We start from the raw sequence: 20414 nt of genomic DNA on the forward strand, positions 1-20414 counted from the left end.
GGTTTCAGGATCTCACACAGAGTGCATTTACTTACTGATGTTATTTATTATCAGTCTCCTCTCCCAGAATGCAAGCTCCATGAGCACGAGAACTGTCCTTCCTGCTCTTTTCACTGCTGTGTCCCCATAACCAAGAACAGTAGCCGGCACATAGTTGCTCCACAATCAATCTGTATTTAGTGAGCATGTGAGTGAATAAATGTGAGAAAGGAAGACTATAGGTGGGCACTCGAAACACCTGTGATCTTTAGGAAAGTGCCTTGAACAGCATCTGCTTGTCTTCAATAGAAAAATGGGAACAATTCTGTCATTTTTGTAAGGATTATGCAATACATTTGTGAAAGCATCATATAATAAACTGCTAAATAAAAGTAGGAGATGTAATTTTTATTTAACCTAAATTCTTTATCAGTGAGCTACTTAATTGTTATAATCTATAGCTACCAGATTCCCAATAAGTAAACATTCAGACACAGAAAACCTTGAAAATGTCTGGTATTCAAATAAGATATAAAGATTTATTATAAAGGCATACACCAAATGTACAAACTATGAAAAACATCTTTTAAAGACTTAATGAAAAGAGCAGGCTTTACATTGTAAATTTTATAACATTTGAAGACTTCTTTTGCTACCATAAAATTCTGATAAAAATTAATTCCATAAAAGTGTCAAATATACTTTGTTTATATAAAACATATTCTCTCTTTAAATGCAAAATATCATGTCTATTACTAGCAAGTAAATAGAATCACATTTCCACACACTTCTCAAAATGAGGTAAGAAAATAAGCTTTTCAGCTGTTTACATCTCTCACTGAAAGTACAATGCCATTTTGACCATTCCTTTCATGTGCACACTTTCCCACCATCTACTCAGTATTCTGCACAAAGAGCAGTAGCAATACCACTAATTTAAAATTCATGTTGTCCCTGTTTTTTTCACAATTTCAAGATCCAAATCAAAGCTATTGCTATCCTGATTGACTATATAGTTTTTGCAAATATTTTAACAAATATTCCTAAACTCCAGAAGATTATTCATAATCCTTTAAAGCAAGGGCAGCAAACTTGTTCTGTGAAGGTCCAGATAATAACTATTATAGGTTTTTCAGGTCACTTCTCTGTTACACATTCTCCTTTAAAAAAACACACAACCTCTAAAATGTAAAAAAAAAAAAAAAAATTCTTAGCTCTGCTGTAATCTGCTAGTTTTTAAAAGACTTAAAAAAAATAGAAATCCCTGGTCTCTGAATTAGACTAGTCAAGTGTTAAAATGTAAACATCTTTTTGCAGTGAAATAAATCATGATTTTTGACTGCAAAATAGAAAGCTGATATAAACAGTAAGAAATGAACCCCATTCAAAGAGTGGGCTACATTTCAGGAATTCAATAAATGGCACTTCCTTATGGCTTTTATTTTGAAATGGATAATGCACATGTCCTCTGGGAAACATTCTTCTTACATAGCTAATGTAAAGTCTGCAAAAATACTGGCATGCCTCTATGTGAAAGAGGTGGGCGCATGCACAGGCAATTCAGCAGCAAGTGCACACAGTGGAGGCCATGGTTTGACATGGAAGTGCTCTCCACAGCTAAGGAGCCAGTGCAAACCAACTAAAAGGTACACAGAACAGTCCTAAAGAATATTCTAATTTGTTTTTATCATATGTAGTGCATTGGGGGAAAACTGATTTGCATACGAAATATGTGAATACATATGAATATACAGCATGATTCATTCAGGCTCTTGATCCTATCACCAGCCTTCAACTGAAAATATACAGCAGAAGATTCGGTGGGAGCTAACTTGGATTCTGAAAGAGTAAAAATGATCTGTTTATAGCACTGTTTGATCCATTACTTGATCCTATAGCTTGGTACTGAGAATCAAAACTGTGCGTGCTGCATGTCCTCCTTTCCTACCATAAACAGTGCTATGAATAAATTATGGCAAATAGAAGCTGTTATGAGCTTACTTAGACACATCATAAACAAGTTGAAAATCCCTGGAATGAACAATCCCATGTTATTCTACAAAAACATTTACAACTTCTAAAGCTAAGAAAGTTGGCTACGTAAGAGGAAAGCTCAATTACTCAGCAAGACCATGCCCAATTTTTGAGCTACAAAAGTAAGTTTTCAGTGGAAAAAGAATATCTTGACAAATAGCGATGACACAAAAATCACAGGATGCAGCAAAAAACCCACAAGCAATCTCCTGAAGGCATGTTTTGGTACAGAGCAGATCATCTGAGGGCTAAGAAACACTAGTTGTTTCACTGACTAAACTGGGAGTGGGTGGCAGAGCTCAGATGCCCCCATCCTGCAGACAGACTCAGCACATTCACAACTCATCATGTTTTTTCTTAAATGGCCACTTTGGGTGTTGCAATACGTAGTCTGCAGCCTGAAGGACAAGGTACATAAATTCTTCTACATCAAAAGAGTAGTTGGTAAACTTTGGATGTTCCCCCAGAGTTGGGTGGTGACCCTGCAAAAACAAAGCAAAGCACACATCCGTAAGTCACTGACAACATGTTTTTCTATACAAGAAAACTTTCACTTTGGCCAATGTAACTATTTTAATTCATGCTCTACCTCAGAGGTCAGCACATTTTATTTTGGTCAAGTCCAGATAACACATTTTCAGCTGTGGACCGTACAGTCTCTGACACGGTTACTCTGCCATTGACAGGCACAAGCAGCCAGAGCTAACAACACACAGACAGAGGAGCATGACTGTGTCCCAGTAAACCTTAGTTATAAAAGCAGGTGGTGGGCCAGAGTGGGCCTGCTGGTATATAGTTTGCTGATCCCTCCTATGTATAATTTAATAGACCATTCTAGGCCCAAATTTCATGAAGCTGTTTTTTTCTTTATAACATTGTTTATGGCATGAACGAGGAATATAATGGGTTTACACAAACATGACAATTGTACATCAGCATCTTTACAATATTAAAGGAGTCATATACAAGTCCACAGGCATTATATGTGGGGCAATGCCAGGTGGACACCTTACCCACCGAGGAGTTGTCTGTTGTTTCTCAGGGCTCGGTCAAGTGTGACAAGGCTGGGTGTCCATCCTTGGGCCTCTCATCTAACAGACAGCAGGTCTATGGGGACCCCTTGGGGCCACTCCTTATCGGAATCTGAGTCCCAGGTATGCCTACATCCAGGTCTCATCAGTAGGATAGTGTTGGGAACCACCCTGTCTGGTTTCAGGAGATGTAGCCCCCCACAGCTAAGGCTGAATAGAAAAGCCTTAGGGACATAAGCTGCTAAGGAGACAAAAACCTATCCCCTCTCTCATATACCCTTGCTTGGCCTGGGCAGATGACTGGTTAGCCAATAGAGTAAGATTCCTCAAGGGAGGAACAACCTAAGCCAGGCACAGTTGTGAAGCAACCATCAGGGAAGGACTCAGGGGACTTTAGAGAAGGGGTGAAAAAACTTCACCCCTCGGCTTTGTTATGGCCTGAGTCTTCACCCTATCTGTAAAAACTCTCCTAATGTTTGGCTGCCTTGCGTTCTCCACCTGACTCAGACCTGAAACAATGCCTCTGCGGGGGCGGGGGTGCAGCCCTGTGCTGCAACAGGTGGTTTCTGGGGGTAATCAGGCCAGAGAAAGAATGCATTAAATCCTGGGAAACTTGCTTTGCTAAGAATGCTCTCAAGCTCAACATACTAAATGTTCAGGGTCCAAGCACAAAATGAGTTTGTTTCCCCAGGTTTTATACCCAACTGACATCACTCTGTGTATCAGACCCTGACTCAAAAGGACCCTCAGATCCCAGAAATATTATTTGTAAACCATATCTCCTTTCTTTAATATGTATTCCTACACAAGCTAAACTCAATAAAAGCCCAAGGAAAAAGCTGCTCAGGGCTCTTCCCCTCTGAGATTAGCCAGTCTTTTCTCCCCAAGCAGATCTTGTCTTGGCAGTCTTATTTCATCCGAAACACTGGGGGACACTGTGGGGCAGGGTCCCCCTCAGGCTACTATAACAATGAGCCTTGTCCCATAAAGCAAAAGCAAAATGTCACTGGTTCTACTCCTGGCCCGGACATATGCCTGGGTGGCAGGCATATCCCCAGTTGGGATGCATACAAGAGGCAACCAATTGATATTTCTCTGCCTCCTTTTCACGTTCTCCACAGATAAATAAATAAAAACCTTTTTAAAAATTTAGGACAACTTACGGCCAAGATGGAGGCATATGTAGACACACCGTGCCTCCTCGCACAACCAAAATAAGGACAACAAAAATTTAGAAACAAGAAAACAACCAGTACTGAAAGAAAATTGAACTGTATGGAAGTGTGACAACCAAGGAGTTAAAATAGACTCATTCATCCAGACTGGTATGAGGGGCAGAGACAGGCAGTCAGGCAGCTGGGCAGGGAGGGGTCGCTGCAAAAACAGCAGTGCCCAACGGACCCCGGGCATGCAGGCAGCAGCGCACAGACCCCGGGCACGGGTGGCAGTGCATGAGCCCACCGAGGTGGCAGACTGTGGATGGGCGCGGCATGCAAGGCCGCTGGCATACCAGGTGATCCCACATTTGCACCCAAATAAACCAAATAACCCAGGCGAAACTGGGAAGTGAGACAGACCACACAACCCAGGGTCCCAGTGCAGGGAAATAAAGACTCAAACCACGGATTGAAAACACCTGTAGGGGTTGAGGTTCCGGGAGGGACTCCCGGACTCACAGGAGAATTCGTTGGAGAGATCCACAAGGTCCTAGAACATACACAAGCCCACCCACATGGGAATCAGCACCAGAAGGACCCAGTTTGCTTGGAGGAAGCGGCAGAAGGGTCTGAAATTCAACAAAGATCAGAGCAAGTGCCACTGTTCCCTCTAGGACCCCTCCCCCACAAAGAGCATCATAACGCAGCAATCTGGGTTGCCCTGCCCTGGTGGACACCTAAGCCTCTGCCCCTCACTATGTAATAGGTATGTCAAGACAAAAAAAATGACCCAAATGAAAGAACAGATCAAAGCTCCAGAAATAAATACAACTAGGCGACAAAGAGGTAGGCAACCTATCAGATGCACAGTTAAAAGCACTGGTGATCAGGATGCTCACAGAATTGGTTTAATTTGGTTGCAAATTAGATGAAAAAATGAAGATTACACTAAGTGAAATAAAGGAAAATGCACAGGGAACCAATAGTGATGGGAAGAAAACTGGGACTCAAATCAGTGGAGTGAAACAGAGGAAAGAAACAACCAAACAGAAAAGAATGAAGAAACAAGAATTTAAAAAATGAGGAGAGGCTTAGGAACCTCCAGGACATCTTTAAACATTCCAACATCTGAATTACAGGGGTGCCAGAAGGGGAAGAGGAACAGCAACAAGTGGAAAACGTATTTGAACAAATAATATTCCAAGTCATGAAAAGCAAGGACCTACATCCGAGATTGCTCTATCCAGCAAAGCTTTCATTTAGAATGGAAGGGCAGATAAAGTGCTTCTCAGATAAGGTCAGGTTAAAGGAGTTCATCATCACCAAGCGCTTATTATATGAAATGTTAAAGGGACTTATCTAAGAAAAAGATGATTAAAAACATGTATAGTAAAATGACAGCAAAGTCACAGTTATTAACAACCACACCTAAAACAAAAGCAAAAACAAACTAAGCAACAACTAGAACAGGAACAGAAAGACAGAAATGAAGATCACATGGAGGGTTATCAACAGGGGAGTGAGAGGGGGAGAGAGGGGGAAAAGGTACACAGAATAAGTAGCATAGACAGTAGGTAGAAAACCGACAGGGGGAGGGCAAGACTAGTATGGGAAATGTAAACGCTAAAGAACTTATAAGTATGACACATGGACATGAACTAAAAGGGGGGAAATGTGCGTGGGAGAGGGTATGTAGGGTGGAGGGGAGTGAAGGGGGGAAATGGGACAACTGTAATGGCATAATCAATAAAATATATTTTTAAAAAATTTAGTGTGCATATTAGTGTGGGAACATGGGTACCCAAAAGATGTTGCTGACAATTGGGCCTTCACTGTGGGGCCCCTTCCTGAGGTAAGGATGCCGTGTGGCCCTGTGGCTGGTCTGGATGGGGAGAGACTTCTCCAGTGGTCCATACGTGAGGACACACAAAACGGACTGGAAACCCTTGGACATTAGTAGGTCAGGTGACCCACCAAGTGTAGCCTGTGCCCCAGGTGGCAGTAAAGGTGAGGTAGTTCCACAGCCACCATCCCCCGATCAACCACCCTCCCCCCAGCAGCCCTACTCCCTGGGGATGCTGCTTCAACTTCTGCAGCACTGCTCTCCCCATACCCCTAGAGAGGGACCAGACCTCTCTAAGCCCCACTCGATGGGCATCTGGGCTGGGGTGTCCAGCAGCTCTCCCACCCTGGGGGTGGACGTGCTGCACGTCTGACTGAGAATGGAGCACCAGATAAAAAAAATGTCGGTCCTTGTCTGACTCTCTGGCTTGTGCAGTTACAGTTACTTCTGGTTTAAATACTGTAAAATAAGCCATCTCTGATGCATGGAGACCCACTAGAGTCTGCTGTGTATAGAGAAAAGTAAAGAGCTCCTCTGTGGTGGGCCGGGGAGGCTCTGCTGACCTGGCCGTTGCCTGCGCCAGGGCCTTGGAGGACACTGCCTGAGGCTGGCGGGCCCAGCGGCTGGGAAACTGGTGGTAGAGTTCCCACCAAGGCATCTTTGGGTCACTGCAACAGTCCTTCAGTAAAGCATGCCACCAGCACCCCACATTCCACTGCATAATGCCTGGGGCCCTGGGGCACCCTCGACTGTCCTCGGACCCTGCAGCACCACTCTCGGCCCATGAAGGCCACTAAGCAGGTACAGGCAGAACTGTCTCCAGGTCCCTGGGCTGTCCCCAGAGCCCAGGGGCCTCACCTGGGCACTGACACAGGGCCCAGGCTGGGGATTCTGGCTTTATTGGGACAGCAGTGGGTGTGGTCTGCAGTAGCCACTCCTCTGAGCCAAGCACTACCATTTCAACTGGGAGGAGGCCACGCCAGCCCCACAGGAGGGAGCCAGCTGAAGCCCCTTTGAAAAGAATCTCCAAGATGACAAGGTCCGGGTTCCAGCCAGTGCTGCCAGGACGGCACAGACGTCGCTGGTCTCTGGGAAGAGCTCCTCACTAGGGAGGGTGACCCTCTCGCCCAGGTGCAGCCGCGCTGTCACTCAAGCACCACCACTCACAGCTGGTAGCAGTGTGCCTCCTCTGACAGCAGGCTGACGGCCTTGAAGTTACCACAAGCAGCAGTTTTCAGTCTGAAGAGAGCCCAGGAGACGGGAAAATCTCCCCATTCTGGTCAGTGAAACTGTTGCTTAAACTGTCCTGAACACTGGGCTCAGTGCCAGTAAAGAGGCAGCTCATTCTGGAGTCAGGGTACAGGGTGAGCAAGGCCAGGAAGCTGCTGGGCCTCAGGCTGTCCACGTGCACAGGCTCCTTGGACTTGGTGAGTTGGGCTGGCAGTGGGATCCCCCCAGCAGCCAGGGGAGACACAGGTGACCAGGTGGGAGACAACTGCAACAAGCTTCTTCCTTCCTCAGTGAGACACTGCCTTGGGCTCAAAGCGAGTTCTCATAGGCTACTCCTTGCAGTGAGGCATCCAGGCTTCCACCACTGCCTGCTGCCCGGATTATAATAGGAGCCCCAGGCTTTACACTTTGACCAGAACTTCCTGTGCTCCCTGTAATCAACCCACCAAGGCTGGACAATGAGCCTTTCCCAACACCACGTGGAGAGAAAGCAGAGCAGATCAGGCTCAGGCAAACCCTGCACTCCCCACTCCCCCCACCCCCCCCCTTTGCTTGCTGCTGCACTGTCTGGTCATTCTGGCCTCCTCCTGGAGTTACTTTCTGGCCCCAAAACCCTCCTCCACCCCTCAAGAGATTAATTTCCCCCTTCTTCCAATTTGCAAATATGAGATGGAACAATTCACTATTCCACAGAACAATTTATTCTCGGATTGAAGTTTATAACAGTTTTTCATAACTAGACACTTAAAGCTCATCAAAAAGCAAAACCAAGGTGAGTTTTGGCATTCAAGTTTACCTTGTCTTGAGGAAAGACTTTGTTCTGTCTTTGCCAAGTGATATAATGTATGCCTCTGAGCCTGGCCAGGTCCAGGTAGCAACGCTCATCTCCACAGTTGTACCTAAGGGGACCAAAGGCATCCACCCATGAGCCCGCAGTTTTTGCCCAATCCACCTTCCAAACAGGTTCTTACAAAAGACTGTGTAAACAGTAAATAAGTCTAAGAGAGATTATAGGGTGGGGCAAAAGCGGGTTTACAGTTGTACATAAAACAGTTTATTCTTATATTATTATTTTAATTACTATATTATTTTCCATACAAACATCAATAAACCTTCTTTTGCCCAACCCGATATTTTTATAATATTCTCATAACTAGATCACCTTGACTTTATGAAACAGTATAGATTGGAGACTGATCTTTATCAATGGAGCTGACTATGAATTTTATATGTTCTCATAACACCTGTCTTTGCACGTGTGGACTTGGAGTAGGTAACACTTCCAAAGGCCAGAGGGCTAGTGAATCAGAAACTAAACCCAGGCCTGCGGAATTCCAAGGTCTAGACGTTCTCGATTACCTTCCTTTATTTCCTCCTTCCTTCCTTTGTTCTCTCTCTCCCTCTCTACCTCTAAGAGAAATAAGGACTTGAGACAGAATTCACAATTATCTGGCTATTTCTCTAACATGTGTATTTTTAAAATATTTTTTGCAGGGTGTGGAAGTTCATGACAATGTTTTTCTAAATAGTTGCCAATTTAAATAGTGAGTCAAGTCATTTTTAAAATGGAACCATAAAATCAAGATATTTGGACGCAAGGTGGGGAACCTGGTAACGAGTGGTGTGTCAGAACTAAAGAGGAGGCACAGTGTAGAACTATTAAGGGTAAGAAGGCCACGTCTCCATAACCAGCCACCGAGGTGGGGGAGCCTTCAGGACAATCACTGGCACCCTGACACCTCAGTTCCCACGTGTGAATCAGCGAACACTGGGTGAAGTGGTCAGCTTGTTTTGGAGCTCTGTTCTCCGTGAGACACACAGGTTCTCAAACTCTCACTTTTTAAAAATTGTGGTAGAAAATATAAAATGTATCATTGTAACCATTTCTAGTACAGAGTTCAGTAGTGGTAAGTATATTTACATTGCTGTGTAACCCAATCTCTAGAACTTTTCATCCTGCAACCTTAAACTCTGCCCCCATCAAACACTAACCACCCCTCTGCCCCCAGTTCCTGGCAACCACCATTCCACTTCCTGTCTCTGTGAATGTGACCTTTCCGGGAACCTTCTGTAAGTGAAGTCACACAGCATTTGTCCTTTTGTGACTGGCTTATTTCGCTTCACATAATGCCCTCAATGTGCAGCCATGTAGTACCATGGGATGGTATTCCATTGTGTGTATAGACCACATTTTGTTTATCCAATCACCCCTTGACGGTCATTTGGGTTGCTTCCACATCTTGATGTTGTGAACACGGATGTGCAACAAACAGCTTCTCTTTTAACAGTAATTACAGCAAGTGCAGGAGACACTCAGGTTAAGAGGCACACAGGAGGGAACCCCAAGTAAGAAATCACAGAGTCCCATCTTCTGCTGAGTTACAGGAAGAAGAGGAAGGTTTCTTTGCTATGTGAAATGCAGACTTCACATTTTTAGCTTTAGTTCTTTTTTTTCTTTCCAGATGCCTACATGCTGAGGCTTCCCTACAATGACTAAATATTTAGTCTTTTGATTCTCTTAGTGAAAGACTCAGCATGCATGAAAAGACCTTTATGAGGTTGCTGCCCCAATGCAAAACTGCTCCAAAACACTTACAGTTCAAATACAGCAGCCCAGTCTGGTAGGAAAAGTAAATGGGTAAGACCAGCTCCGTGCATTCCAATAAATATATCTGTGTTGTGGGTGATCCTTAGCTGATCCAAAAATCCAAGTTCCCTGTGTACATAAAGAACAACAAAAGACAGATGGGGAAAAAAAGACAAAGCACTAAGTTGAGTTGAGCTCATGACTCATAGTTGAGCTCATGACTCATGAGTGTCTTTCCCAATTGAAATCAAATTCACCATATTTTTTTGCCATTTCAAGCCTACTCCAGTATTTAATAACTAATGACTCGATAATTTAACATTTTTTTCTAAGTAAACTCTCTTTTTTAAAAACCTAAATGTATTTAACTTAGAAGAAAACTTTCATAGCCATCTTAGATGAAAAACCATTAACATATGACATAAACAAAACTATAAAAATTCAAATCTAGGTAAATACTATTGCAAGGCAAAGAGCTCTAAGCCTGATGCCTGCTTTCTCTTTATGAAAAATTGAAACTAACAAGGATTTAAAAGATGTTATGGTATACTTGCACTAAACTGGAAAATATTTCCTTAAGATGATAAAGTGGTTTTTTTAAATAGGAAATTAATTCCTCCTTGTATGAGTTGACTTATTCAATTCCCTCTGAATAACTAAAATTATCTTGATAAAACCAAGTAGTTTCTTGCCTTTACAACAGACTAAGCCACAATTTTATGCATGCTAAGACTGTAAAAGTGCTCGTTGAATTCAAGACACTAAAAGATGTGAAACTTTGAACTAAAATCAGTGCCAAAAAAGTTCACCAAAGTGAGTCTGGGAAGAAACACTGGAATGAGGATAACACAAACATGATGGAATTAGACCTCCAAGTCCCACTTACCCAAACTAAAGAAAAATAAATAATCAAGATTATTCTGAACCTAAGAAGGGAAAGTGAATTTCCTCTTAATCAGCTCCTTCTCTTTAAAGACCTGCCTCTCACAATACAACAAAAACCCCACACCCACACAAAGAAAGGGAGACAATGATACCGTGTGTCTCACATGAGGTACACATGCATCAGTTTCCCTAGGAGTGCCATTGATGCAAGAAAAACATAGGATGTCATCCAGATGAATAAATGCAGAGAATCACCAGTTATGGAAAATGTCTATGGCTTGGGCATCACCAATATCCATGTGATTACATTACTAACATGATCCTCAAATTGGGAAGGTCTAAATTTATTGTCATTTTCCTTCATCTGAGAAATCCAGTCAATAGCAGAGCCTCAGGGGCACACGCCCTCTCCTCCGTTCTGTCAGCCGGATGCCTGGCCACTTCTTGTATGCTATGTTTCTTCATGTGACAATGAGGGTGGTCACCAGGGCACAGAAAATTCATACAACAAGAATAACTTTGCCAACCTCACAGGACTGTTGGAAGAGTGAGATGAGATAAAGCAAAGCATAATAATAAGTCTCAATAAAGGGTCGCTGTTCTTTATAATTGTTACTTATTTTTATTCAGTGTCTAGAGTCCTCAAGAAAAGAGCCATACCAGCCCTATGACTGCATTCCTACTTCAAAGCCTGTGAGCAGCTCACGGTAGAACCCCAATAAAGATTTGTGTGAAAGAATGAATGTGTGATGAGTGAGATGCAACACTGAGAAGTTTAAACCTGTCTACATTAGATACACTGATGCTGGTAAATGTACACTTGTTCTTTTTTACCACAGAAACTGTTCACGAGTTTGGAAAACAAGATAATAATTGTGGGTGGACGAGGGTGGGAGAGGAAGCTTTCACCTTTCCTTTGGACCTTTTCCATGTAGCTTGACTTTCCATCCAGGAACACACACTGCCTTTGTGGCATTACTGTTTTTGCATCAAGAGGTTAGCTAGACAGTGACAGGCATATTCTGTCTTGTGAAGCTTTTTACTTGTATCAGAATTTTAATAGCAGTGTAAATGCTTTATAAGATTTCTAAAACTTTCATATTGTTCTATGACTCTAAAATTATTTACATATAACTAATTTTAGGTCAAAAGTTGAAGCCCGGCAATTAATAGGGTAAATTAGGTCTACGGCATTTTTTTAAAATTCAGAATTAGTTGCCAACATAAAAATTCAGACATTTCAAATGAAAATATGGATTCACCATTCCTCTTGAAAAATGAGATGGTAAACAACAGTAGGCCCCCAACAGCCAAAGAGCAACTATGCCTGTGCCCTGACCTGCCCCCTTCATTCACTGCTGGTGTCTGCTTGTCCCTTCCAGGTCTAAAGCACCAACAACTCCAGTTTGAAAAACCCTTTCTATCTTCCATTAACTCATCCAGAAAAAAAGGTGACAGCTTCTGCCCAAGGGTGCATACTTACTTGTACTTGTAATCGACAATCTGGACTTCAAATGTAGATACCGTTTTCAGTGCATTTACAAGCTGAGAAAATAATAGAAACATTTAAAATTTCTTTCCCTTCTCTTCAGTTTTACTTTTCTTTGAGTCCTCACATTTCTTATTTCTCATATAAAGTATTTCCCACATATTAAATATCCCTCAGGTCTATTGCTCTACTAACCCTTAACTGAGTTCAAATGTTGGCTCTACCACTTTGGACACACTGCCTGCCAAAAACTGTACTGCACTGGAATGTCATGAGGCTGAGAGGAGAAAGTTCAGGGGAGCAAAGTGCTCTGGACGGAGGCTCACTAAATGTTAGCTATTATTATTACCATTTGCTAGTTATTCCCTCAAGTTTCAACATGTAATTTCCTGAGCACTTTGTTCCAGACATGATGTTAAGAATTTTTTTTCCATCCATTATCTCATTTCAAATAAACCACAAGCACCTTGGGCCTCATCCTCTAAAAATATTAAATTCTTGGCAGGAAAACATTTTCAATATTTCTATACAGAAAAACAATTATTTTTTTAGCATATAGAAAGTGAAAAAGCAAATTAATCTATTATTAAAATCATAGCCATGGCTCTCACGTCCTTCAGAATTGGGCCGTCTTAACCCAACACTGTGGCTCCTGCTCTTCAGAAACATATGCACCGTGTCCCGCACCTGTGTCCTGTGCTTGTGTCCTGCGTCTGTGGCATACAGAATGCACAACTTTGATGGCTACAAAAGCATCGCTGACTGTAGCTGGCATTTTTTAAGGGTTAGGTCACTTAATCTTCATAAAAATCCTACCAAGGAAGTATTACTATTATGTGCATTTCGTAAGTGATACACCAGAAGCTTAGAGAGGTTGAGTAATATTTCTCCTACAGAGAAGTACTGTAATTCCAAAGGGATTGGAACTGCAAAGCCCCTACAGGTCCTTTCCTAACAAAGCCCAGAACCGAAGTTTCAACCTTGGAATGCCACTCATGACTAACACTGTGAACCCTTAACTGACCTCCATGGAACCGTTCAAAGGATCAGATGTGACTGGTACCTGAAGACCAGGACCTTTCAGAAGTGAAGGTTCATTTTCCAGGAAGATCCAGTGCTGAAAACCCTTAAAATCCCACCCCAAACCTGGAGCCTTCCCTCCCATCTCTTCACCTTTCTTTTTCTCCAAAGTAGATGTCACAGTACTGGCTCCTGTGTGTGTTAGGCAACATCCCTGGCTCAGTGACAATTTGGGCACCAGAAAGCGGGAGGCCTTGTGACCACTGCTGAAAGCCCTGGAGCCAACGTGGATGGGCCCTGAAAATGACTGGAATAGCCACTTACAGGCTTTGTCAGCTTGTGGCAAGCTCCAGCCCCTCTGGGCTACTTTCTACTTTTCACTTTTGGGTAAGAAACAGTGGCTGAGCCACCTCTTTGTCTAAAGCCTCATCTGGACTGTGGAGTAGAGCCTCACCCTGGGAGGCTGTGTCAGGCACAGTCCCAGGTCTTGGATGTCTGTCTGGAAGAGTTCTCAATCAACTGCACTGTCCTGTTTTATAAAGTTTGTGGAGATTTAAGGTTGTGTGTGCTGCCCTCTTCAGCCTTCCCTGAAGGAGGTGCCCACAGCAGCTGTTGGCATCCAGTCCCAGCCCTGAGCTACCACGGAAGCTCAGTCACAGGGTCCCAGCTGCAGAGCTCAGCCTGGTACAGTCGTGTGTGTGTGTGTGTGTGTCATGCCCACTCCCCCACCCCCTCCAAGGGCACTGAACTCAGTCCCAAGCTCTCAGTCAGTTCCAACAGGAGCCCCATATTAATTATTTTGAAAGTGAAAAGTCCTTAACCCTTAATGTAAGTTACCAACATGTTTGATATCTTTTATTGTCACTTTGGATAAATGGGTAATTTAATATTGTTTCATAGTGATATAGAATTTTTTTGGTCAAGTATGTTTTACAAAATTCCCAGAGCTCAGGTTTTAAAAGAAGACATTTTCTTAACCTGGAATTGGATTTGGGTTATTCCCCTGTAATGCCTCAAAGATTTGTTCTCTCTCTCCCTATAAAAATGTTTTAAACTAATTTGGCCTATTTAATATATTAAAATTAGATGGAAAGATTGGTCAAGTAAAGAAATCATTCTAGTTGCTATCTTACAATGTTAAATATTATTGCAATAAGCCCTGGCTGATGTAGCTCAGTGGATTGAGCGTGGGCCTGTGAACCAGACAATCGCGGTTCGATTCCCAGTCAGGGCACATTCCTGGGTTGCAGGCCAGTTCCCAGCAAGGGCCAGTTCCCAGCAGGAGATGCACAAGAAGCAACCATACATTGATGTTTCTCTTCCTCTCTCCTTTCCTTCCCCTCTAAAGATAAATAAATAAAATATTTTTAAAAAATATTATTGCAATATGTGTTTAAGTTTCATTGTCAACTGAATACTGAAGGCATGACTCAGAGGAAAGCCTGCCAGGTAAGAGACATGACAGAAAGTAGAGCACTTGGACAGCACCAGCCTGGGCATCGGCTGAGGCTGGGGTGTTGCCAAGGCCAGCCCCAGGGCCAAGCCCAGGCCGTGGGCTCCAAGCTCCATGCGGACATGAGAGGGGCAAAAAGGCCCAAGGCAACCCCCTGGGATCCACCAAGCCATGCCTTCCCTGGCCCAGTGGAAGTGGACACCTGGTAATGGGACTTAATTAAGGGGCCCAAAGAAGGGCCCAAGAAGCACCCATGCACCTTTCTTGACAGAGGTTTTGAGGCTCACGACATGGCATGACACAACAAGCTGCAGAGCTCACCTCAATACTTACCAGCATACAATCAAGATCCAGTAAGGCGCCTGCTCAAGAAAACAAACAACCATGGGCAAACCCCAGGAGCCCGCTGACTAAAAGGGCTGTCCCCTTTAGGGCCACAACATTGTACATATTTAAATAAGAGAATCACTGGAGATGAGAATGTCCTAATCACAGGAAAGGATGGGGAAGGAAGTACCCACAAATAAACCCACCAGATGCCACAGCCGGTTAGTAATGACGAGGAATGGCAGGGTCCTGGGCAGCCTCAAGATTCTTTCGTTTCAAACAACGAACCCTGGGTGACAATGGCTGTGGGACAGAGATTCATAGACTTTCTAATTGATACTGAAGCTACATGTTCTATTCTAAATATCCAACAAGGCCCCTCTCCCCCAAAACCATAGCTATTACAGTTGTTGGGGGGAAGACACCCCCATGGACCTTTCCTTCAGCCATTCAAATGTCATGTAGGGTAAACACTTTTTTAAAAGATTTTATTTGTTTATTTTTAGAGAGAGAGGAAGGGAAGGAGAGAAATAGCAATGTGCAGTTGCCTCTCCCATGCCCCGTACTAAGGACTTGTCCTGCAACCAGGCACGTGCCCTGACTGGGAATCAAACCAGCGACCCTTTGGTTCACAGGCTGGCAATAATCCACTGAGCCATACCAGCCAGGGCAGAAAATGCATTTAAAACACAACTTTCTATATATGCCTGAATGCCCTATTCCCTTGTTGGGATGAGATCCACCAACGAAATTAAATGCCCATCAGATTTTCTCACCAGAAAAAAATCAATATTAATGTCCTACCAGATCAAGCCTGTGCCCTCCAAGCTGTGCTATTACAACTGGAAGACATGTCTCAACCAGAAATCCCTAAATAAATTCTACTTCTACAAAAGGTAAGAAAAATGTTTGGGCTGACAGTGGCCAGGAAGAGCCAAGCCGATGACCCAGTAATAGTAAAACTTCATCCAGGTACTAAAACTCCAAGTTTGAAAAATACCCTTTGGAGAGACCTGCAAAAGAAGGTATAAAGCCTCAGATAGCACCCTTTCTTTTATCTTTTATTTTTTAGAGAGGGGTAGAAGGGAGGGAAAAAGAGAGGGAGAAAAACATCAGTCAGTTGCCTCTTGCACACACCCAACCAGAATCAAACTGGCGACCTTTCACTTTATGGGATGACACCGTACCAACTGAGCCACACTGGTCAGTGCAGATCACCACCTTTCTTAAATGCCAAGTAATCTGACCATGTCACTCCCCACATAACACTCTAAGACTGCCAGTGCAAAAACACCCAGCACTAGGAATAATAGTCTTGTACAGGACTTGAGAGCCAAACTATAGAGAATATATATATGGTGGCACCAAATCCTTTTACTTTGCTTACAACATGATCTGAAGACCTCTGCTGGTTTATAGTTCTGGACTAAAAACGATGCCTTTTATTGTATACCCCTGAGTCCTGTTTGCCTTTGAATGGGACAATCCAGAAACTAATGGGAAACAATAATATTGCAGGATGGCACTTCCACAAGGTATAGCTAAGGAAAGACAGAAAAGATGCAAGGTGCTCAGAAATTACATGCCTCATGGACGCCTCAGTGTACAGGAAATACTGAAGAGAGGAGTACGTCAAGAAACCAACTTAACTTGGGATAAGGTTCTATCAGCTGCCCTGCTTAAGGTAAGAGTAGTCCCCTGCAAGCAAGCTCCATTGACCCTGCATGAAATGTTATATGGGAGACCCTTCCTTAAAAATATTGTAAAAAAATTACATGCTATAAATGTGTGCTGTCTCTAGGTGCTGCTTTATCTGGCCCTCAAGACTTGGAAAAATCAACACCAATGGTTAGCTACTACTTAATTAGAACAGAGTCTGTGAAGTCTCTCTTAATTACTTTTCAAAAGAAACAGGACAACAGACCCCACCTGGCCAAGAAGAAAAGACACAGACAGCTAGAAAGAAGTCTGCTTCCTCTCAAGAGCCTGCACCAAGCCTGTATAGATCTGAATTATCTATCCTAACTTGCTCTTATTTGGGTTTTAACCATGTTTTCCTTTCCTGGTTATGATATTTGCTTATACGGGCCTAGTAGTCTAAGCATATTTCTTATGCTTTCTTCACTCTTCCTGACTTACTGTCCCCTTATCAGCAGGAAGTGGCTTGGGGAACCTATGTTCCCCAAGTCTGAGGAATGAAGAACAAAAAGGGGAATTTGTAAACTGGTCCTATTCTGTTTCTAACAAGTCCTGGAACGATGACCCAGCAAGTGGCAGTTCTTGATATATTTTTGTAATATAAATCTTACTGTTGTGACATCTTTCAGACATGTTGTTGTACACATGCTGATCTTAGTCATGTTAAATATAATTTATGAGTTGATGCTATTGAAATCAGTTTGAGAGTCTAATAAGTGGTTCGTTTGGTACCTTTCAATAAAAATCTAATAAATAAACTGGGCATAACCTTTTCTAAAGGATAATCATTTCAAATTGAAACATTTACTGCAATGTGAAAAAATAAAGCACACCTGTTACAGAAAGTGAATATGATGACATTAAAAATACAGAGAAAAACTAACCTCATTTTGGTTTAGTATTTTCCGGTATTCTGTGCTTCGTGCAAGAATGGTGACTCTAATTTTCCCATCCTGCAATCAAAGGGAAAAGGCAAAATGATGCTGTATGCGCCTGGACAGATGAATGAACACCCAAACCTAAAGTGGGATTTTCACAAAGAAATGAAACACAACAAGAGTACTTTAAGAAACTTTTTTTTTTAAAGCATGATTCCTTCCTTCACAGTTCTCTTAGAGAATAAAAAAAAATACATTTACTTTAGCCACAGGAGCCAAAACTTGTTCACTACACTTGTGTTTGGATGGTTAAGTAGATTTTTTTGAGAAGATGTTGTGTGACTCACATGGGGATTTGGTGGTGGGGGGGAGGTATGACAAAGGAAAAAAGTAAGGGGAAAAAAGCACATTCTTCCACTATCTCTAGTTTATCTTTCATACAGGTGGTAGACATTTGATTTCAGATCACTCCAGTTCAGAAGTTGTTAATACAGAAAACACTGTCTTCTGAGTATTTCTTTTTCTAAAAAGGTGGTATTAATTTTTATTCAGGGTAGAAAGTCAAGCTCACCTTGGAACCTGTAATGCAGTATGTCCTCTCTTAACATCATCTCATAAGTTCTGTGACTTTAAGCAAAATAATGTGTAATGAAACTAGTGTAAGTATAACCTAATTAAGTTAAGTTCCTAGGGCATCTTGCCAAGGTTATAATGAAATGACATTGAGTAAAACAACATTATTTGACCTGCTGTGTATTCATTACCTTGGGTCCCTCTTGTGTGATGTTCAGTCTGTGTAGTACATGCTGGGAAAATGCCCTGAATAATCCAGTATTTTGACAGCCAGATATCTATAATAAAAGTAACAGTTCATATTACAGTGAATATTTATGTGTTACTATTTCAGAAGTTAGCTACATAAGTTATGTTAAAACACATCAAGAATAAATTTTATAAATGTGAAAGTTTACAACAGATAACATTCTTACCAGAGGGGTATTATAAAACAGCCCATATCTCATCCGGGGGAGTAGTGAAAAAACTGCTTCTTTAAAACAAACCTAAAAACACAGGTCCATTAAAAGGTTAGAAGAAACAGGTACCCTTCACACCAAAACAGAACTTATAATTACAGAAAGTAAATTTTAATTAACCTCTATTTTACATTAAAATATGTTGAATAGCAAACTATTCCACTCAAGTGAAACTCACGTTTTTTGGAAAAGGTATGAAAAAGTGTTTTTAAAAGCTGCAAGTTAATAACGATGAGGATTCCAGTTACCAAAAAAGAACTAAGAGTTATTATGAAGCCAGCATCATCCTAATCCCAAAACCAGAAAGAGACACAACAAAGAAAGAAAACTTCAGACCAATATCACTGATGAACATAGACGCTAAAGTCCTGAACAAAATATTGGCAAATCGCATCCAACAATACATCAAAAAGATCATACACCACGACCAAGTGGGATTCATCCCAGGGATGCAAGGATGGTTCAATATTCGCAAATCAGTAAATGTAATACATCACATAAACAAAAGCAAAGACAAAACCACATGATCATATCAATAGATGCAGAAAGAGCTTTTGATAAGTACAACACCCAATTATGATAAAAAAAACTGAGCAAAGTGGGAATAGAGGGAGCATTCCTCAATATAATAAAGGCCATACATGAGAGACCTACAGCCAACATCATACTCAATGGGGAAAAACTAAAAGCTTTTCCACTAAGATCAGGAACAAGACAAGGTTGTCCACTTTCACCACTTCTATTCAATATAGTATTAGAAGTTTCAGCCTCAGCAATCAGGCAAGAAAAGGAAATAAAAGGCATCCAAATCAGAAAGAAGGAAACAAAAACTGTCATTGCTTGCAGATGACATGATAGTATACATGGAAAATCCTATAGATTCTACCCCAAAACTGCTCAACCTAATAAATGAATTTGGCAAAACAGTGGGTTACAAAGTCAATATCCAGAAATCAAAAGCATTTTTGTATACTAACAATGAATCAGTAGAAGCAGAAATCAAGAAAAAAATCCCATTCAATATACCAAAAACAAAAATAAAATATTTGGGAATAAACCTAACCAAGGAGGTAAAAGACCTATATGCAGAAAACTACACAACACTGAAGAAAGAAATCAAGGAAGACACAAACAAATGGAAGCATGTACCATGTTCACGGATTGGCAGAATTAACGTCATCAAAATGTCCATACTACCCAAAGCAATGTACAGATTCAATGCAATACCCATTAAAGTACCAATGATATATTTTACAGACATAGAACAAACACTCCAAAAATTTATATGGAGTGGTAAACAACCTCAAATAGCAACTGCAATTTTGAGAAAGAAGAGCAAAGTAGGAGAGATCACAATACCTGGCCTCAAACTGTATTACAAGGCCACCGTAATCAAAACAGCCTGGTACTGGCATAAAAACAGGCACATGGACCAATGGAACAGAACAGAGAGCCTGGAAATAAACCCAAGTCTCTATGGTCAATTAATATTCAACAAAGGGGGCTGTAACATAAAATGGAGTCACAATAGGCTCTTCAACAAATGGTGTTGGGAGAACTGGACAGCTATGTGCAAAAAAAATGAAACTCAAGCACCAACTTAGATCATACACCAAAATAAATTCAAGGTGGATAAAAAAACTTAAATATAAGCCGTGACACCATTAAAGTCCTAGAGGAGAAAATTAGCAGGAAAATCTCAGATATTTCACACAGCAACATCTTTACTGATATGTCCCCTAGAGCAAGGGACATAAAGGCAAAAATAA

At 41.9% G+C, this 20414-nt stretch overlaps 1 protein-coding gene across 3 annotated transcripts in view; it reads right to left on the reverse strand.

The window, feature by feature from the left end:
• Nucleotides 1-2339: 2339 nt before the first annotated feature.
• Nucleotides 2340-20414, reverse strand: part of EOGT (EGF domain specific O-linked N-acetylglucosamine transferase) — a 57277-nt gene continuing 39202 nt past the window's right edge. For 2 of the 3 annotated variants that reach the window (XM_037040917.1, XM_037040916.1), the window contains exons 12-18: nucleotides 18601-18672; nucleotides 18376-18462; nucleotides 17618-17686; nucleotides 12230-12291; nucleotides 9871-9990; nucleotides 8071-8173; nucleotides 2340-2495 (exon numbers count right to left, since the gene is read on the reverse strand). In XM_037040917.1, the coding sequence (XP_036896812.1) occupies nucleotides 2349-2495; nucleotides 8071-8173; nucleotides 9871-9990; nucleotides 12230-12291; nucleotides 17618-17686; nucleotides 18376-18462; nucleotides 18601-18672 (660 nt within the window). In that variant the 3' untranslated portion in view covers nucleotides 2340-2348. The remainder of the gene's footprint in view (nucleotides 2496-8070; nucleotides 8174-9870; nucleotides 9991-12229; nucleotides 12292-17617; nucleotides 17687-18375; nucleotides 18463-18600; nucleotides 18673-20414) is intronic. The other variant, XM_037040918.1, reaches the window with a different exon arrangement.

This window comes from Sturnira hondurensis, unplaced genomic scaffold (genome assembly GCF_014824575.4).
Source record: "Sturnira hondurensis isolate 20B ecotype Veracruz unplaced genomic scaffold, ASM1482457v3 Scaffold0002840, whole genome shotgun sequence".
Classification (NCBI taxonomy): Eukaryota; Metazoa; Chordata; class Mammalia; order Chiroptera; family Phyllostomidae; genus Sturnira; species Sturnira hondurensis.